Here is a 4,406-nt window from a genome sequence, read left to right as displayed (position 1 = left end):
CTACTACACGACATTCTCAACAAATCTCACTAATGGAAGATTCCGTCAATCTCGTTAAAGGCTACGGCAAAATTAACCCCACCGACGAAGAAAAAACTAACGCCGTTACCTTCACATCCCACTCCCCGTCACGTTCACGCCGTATAACCGCCACCGTTATCCTCACTCTATCCATCTTCACCATCATAACCGCCGTCATAACCGCCAGCACCGCAATCCACCGTCACCGCCACCACAAACCACCGGAACCTAACCAACCGCCGTCGGTCAACTCGTCGGAGTCAATCAAAACCGTCTGCCACGTCACGCAACATCCAGACACGTGTTTCACGAACATAAGCTCAATCAACTCCGGCAACGCCGTGGATCCGGTGACGATATTCAACCTCACGGTCCGGTTAACGTTCACCGAGCTGACGAACGTGTCGTCGCTGCCGAAGACGTTGATCTCCGAGTCGAACGATTTGCGAACCGGTTCGGCGTTGCGAGACTGTGCGAGTTTGTTCGATGACGCGGTGAGTCGGTGGAGGCGATGAGTGGTGATGGTGAGTTGACGGAGGCGAAGGTGGCGGATATGATGACGTGGATAAGTGCGGCGATGACAGATCAGCAGACGTGTGTGGATGGATTGGAAGAGGTGGGATCGACGGCTGTGGATGAAGTGAAGATGAAGGTGCAGAGATCGAGTGAGTGGATGAGTAACACCTTAGCGATACTTAATAATATGGAGTCTATACTTAACAAGTTTGGGCTTAATTTGCATTAATTTTGGGTTTGTAATTAAGTAATTATTAGTTAATTACGGTTTTGTGTAATAACATGATGTGGTGCTGTAAAAGAAAAGGAAGAATGAATATATATTTGAAAATTTTGGTTTCAGTTTAAATATTTATTATTATTTTTTTTTGAAAGTTTTTGGATTAAGGGTGTTTAGATATGTGGTCAACATGACGCATTTGATTCGTATAGAATGTTTGTTAAAGATATGTTTTTAAACAAACACATGAAATCGAGGGGCTTTTGCTTTTGGTTTCACAACTTGGTGTTGGTGGTGTGGTTTGACAACTAGGTGTGTTTAATCTAATATAGCAAAAATTAACAATAAGTTAAGGGGCATTAAAGATAAATTAAGTTAAAGTATTAACGGACTTAAAAGTACTTAGGTTGAATTAAAGCTACTTAATTTGAAAATAACCATGTACCGTATTCATAAAAAATTAAAAATCAAAGACAAAAAGTTAATATTTCTTTAATTATAAAGGGAGACAGAGTACCGAGTAGTTTTGGCTCACTTTTTGCTCCATGTGTGAATTACAAATCGATAGGATATTGTCTATTAACCATGCGGATAAAGAGTTGGACCTGGTTATAAGATTATTCTTACCTTTTACTTTATCTTTCTATCCAAAATTACATTATTATATATCAGTATATTTTCTCTTTTTACTTTTTTTTTTGAAAAGCCAATATCATTGAACAAAAAAGAGGATCATTTACGAGAAGCAAAAGGCCCGAAAAGTACAAGGAAATAACATATAAAAAACAACTATCCTGACAAAGACTTAAAGCGGAAAATTCACAAAATTAAATTTACACCATTTCTCCCAATCCAAGCTAGAGCGATTACTTCTATGCTTAGCCCAAAGGAAAGATGCCGTTTTGATATCATGCACCACCTTAGACACCGAAAAGGGGGCACCCTCAAAAATAACCTCATTTCGTGAAATCCAAATCATCCAACAAGTGACCGCCGAGATGGATTGAATAGCAAGACGTTCCTCCTTGTTAGAAGTGTGCTGGGTGGGATATACGAGTAGCTCCTTCACCGAATCAGAGTAATTTAACTTTGGTATCTTAACCCAATCATGCACGTTAGACCATACCAATCTAGCCACTTTGCATTTTACAAATAAGTGTTGTGATGTTTCAACAGTCACCCCGCAAAGAGCACACATGCAATCACCCATCGAAATACCTCTGTACGACAACGTAATTTTTGTCGGAATCCTATCCATTAACAATTTCCAAATAAAACAATTTACTTTAATCGGAACCCAATTTAACCTGAAAGAAAAGTCAAGAACCTGATGATCAAAATTATCAATTTCCCATCTCAAGGATTTAACCATAAAACGAGAGAGTACTCCATCTAAACCACTCCAAAGCCATTCGTCCGGACTAACAAAAAATGAAAATTTTGAGATCAAATCAAGACACCTACTTAGTTCGTATTGTTGTTGAAGTGAAGTAGGTTGTCTCTGCCATCTCCAGTTCCAAGATAACTCATTATTGAACCAATTATAGCAATCCACAACCTGCGCGTCCTTTTGTCGTTCTAAGGAAAATAAAGCTGGAAACAACTTCAGTGGCTGAGATTTAGCCCAACAATCCAGCCAAAAGAAAGTCTTGTCACCTAAACCAACCCGCACCTTTAATCTATCCAACAACTTCAAGCTACCATAGGTATTCTCTTTATCCGTATTACCGATGATTCTCCACGTACCACCAATAGAAGTTTTAACCGGAAGCGAAACCCATTTTCTTGAGCTCCTATGGACAGCCGTGATGACCTTCACCCAAAGAGATTGATTATCATTTTTATACCGTGCAAGCCACTTTGCTAACAATGCCATATTTGCAGCCTTTAAGTACCAGCTCCTAAACCACCCCGGTCCTTATCAAGAACAATTCTACTCCACGCCACCCAACTAATTTTCTCCTTTTCATCCGAACCTCCCCATAGGAATCTCCTCCTTTTCGTTTCTAATAGTTTCAAGACATTTACCGGAGCTTTAAAATTTGAAAAATAATACGTTCCCAAGCTCCCCAAAACCTCTTTAATAGGCGTTAAACGGCCCCCAAATGACAATGATTTACCTTTCCATTTGGAAAGTTTCATATCAAACTTATCCAAAATGGGCTGCCAATTCTGACGAAGGCCCATATTAGCACAAATAGGTAGACCGAGATGTAAGAAAGGAAGCTTACCAGATTTGCAATTCAAAGCATGTGCATAACTTTCTACAATAGAGATGTTTACCTTCACTCCGAACAGAGTGCTCTTTTTCAGATTAACTTTAAGACCGGACGACACATAAAAACACCTTAAAAGTCGGTTTAAATTCAAAATATTTGAAGCACACCAATCACCGAGGAAAATCGCATCATCCGCATAGAATAAGTGCGATATAAGAGGGCCACCTCTTGGTGTTTGAATACCCTTAAACAAGCCTTCCGAACACGCGGATTTCATTGCAACATTGAGTGCCTCCATTGCAATGACATATAAGAGAGGCGAGAGAGCATCTCCTTGACGAACACCTCTTTTAATATTGAACTCAACCGTAGGCGAACCATTAACCAAAATGGAAGACCTAGTTGAATAAAAAGTACCGCGTACCCATAATCGCCATTTATCTGGAAAATTCATTTGAGCCATGACTGAATCAAGAAACCGCCAATTAACCGAGTCAAACGCTTTATCAAAGTCAACTTTGAAAATCATAACTTGTTTGTTTGTTTTCTTACACCAAGACAAAACCTCATTTAAAATTAGGACCCCATCAGTAATACTTCTACCAGCAACATATGCCGACTGTTCCTCACTAATAATCGAACCCATCACTGTTTTCATCCGGTTCGCTAAAACTTTGGAAATAATTTTGGGAATACACCCGATGAGATTGATTGGCCTATAATCCTCAATTTTTTGTGGGTCTCGAACCTTAGGTAAAAGTGTAATGAAACTGGAATTACACCCAAAACTGATTTTACCTTGATCATGAAAACGATTCATCATATTTACCACATCGTTCTCAAAAAGGCACCAGAACTTCCTAATGAATTTGAAAGTGAACCCATCGGGACCCGGTGCTTTTTCACCCCAACATTCCAAAATGCACGTTTAATCTCCTCCAAGGAGAAGGACAAAATCAGATTTTCAGCCTCACCTGTTGATAATTTGGATAAACCTTGGTTGAAGAAAATCGGACACTCTGGAACCTGATCAGAAAATTTTTTTCCAAAAAAGTTTTTGATACTAGCCTTCAAGTCATTCCGTTTCTTAATCCAAAGATCGTTAAACCATAACCCATTAATCCTGTTGGTTTTATTGTGTCCGTTTATAATACCATGAAAAAAAGCAGAGTTTTCGTCACCTTCAACAGACTAATTTATCCTTGCACGCTGCTTTAAATCTAACAAGTTGCATCTTTCCAATTCACTAATCTTTGCCTTACATGAAATTCTAGATGGGGTTCTGAATCTGTGAGGTCACAAGATTCCGCTTGTATATCCAAAACATTTAACCGGTGATGCAAAGAATTTAGAACCCCATGCTCTTTTTGAAGCACCTTTTTCCTAATTAAATAATATTTTTATACATTTTTAAATATACTGAAAAATTA

The 4,406-nt window shown here is 38.9% G+C and overlaps 1 protein-coding gene across 1 annotated transcript; it reads right to left on the bottom strand.

Moving 5' to 3' along the window:
* Window positions 1–1,562: 1,562 nt before the first annotated feature.
* Window positions 1,563–2,633, bottom strand: LOC143557791 (uncharacterized). Its single transcript, XM_077046783.1, has one exon. It carries the CDS (start codon window positions 2,631–2,633, stop codon window positions 1,563–1,565), a length of 1,071 nt encoding a protein of 356 aa, XP_076902898.1.
* Between the last annotated feature and the right edge of the window lie 1,773 nt (window positions 2,634–4,406).

The sequence above is a fragment of the Bidens hawaiensis genome, unplaced genomic scaffold (assembly GCF_021521415.1).
Source record: "Bidens hawaiensis isolate Kalapana, Puna unplaced genomic scaffold, B.hawaiensis_p1.1 tig00001087_1, whole genome shotgun sequence".
Lineage (NCBI taxonomy): Eukaryota > Viridiplantae > Streptophyta > Magnoliopsida > Asterales > Asteraceae > Bidens > Bidens hawaiensis.
Note: the sequence above shows the minus strand (reverse complement) of the source record. Positions and strands in the feature narration are given on the sequence as shown.

Excerpts from the sequence above, each read along its gene's own strand:
- LOC143557791 (XM_077046783.1), bottom strand. The coding sequence starts at position 2,633 with ATGGCATTGTTAGCAAAGTGGCTTGCACGGTATAAAAATGATAATCAA.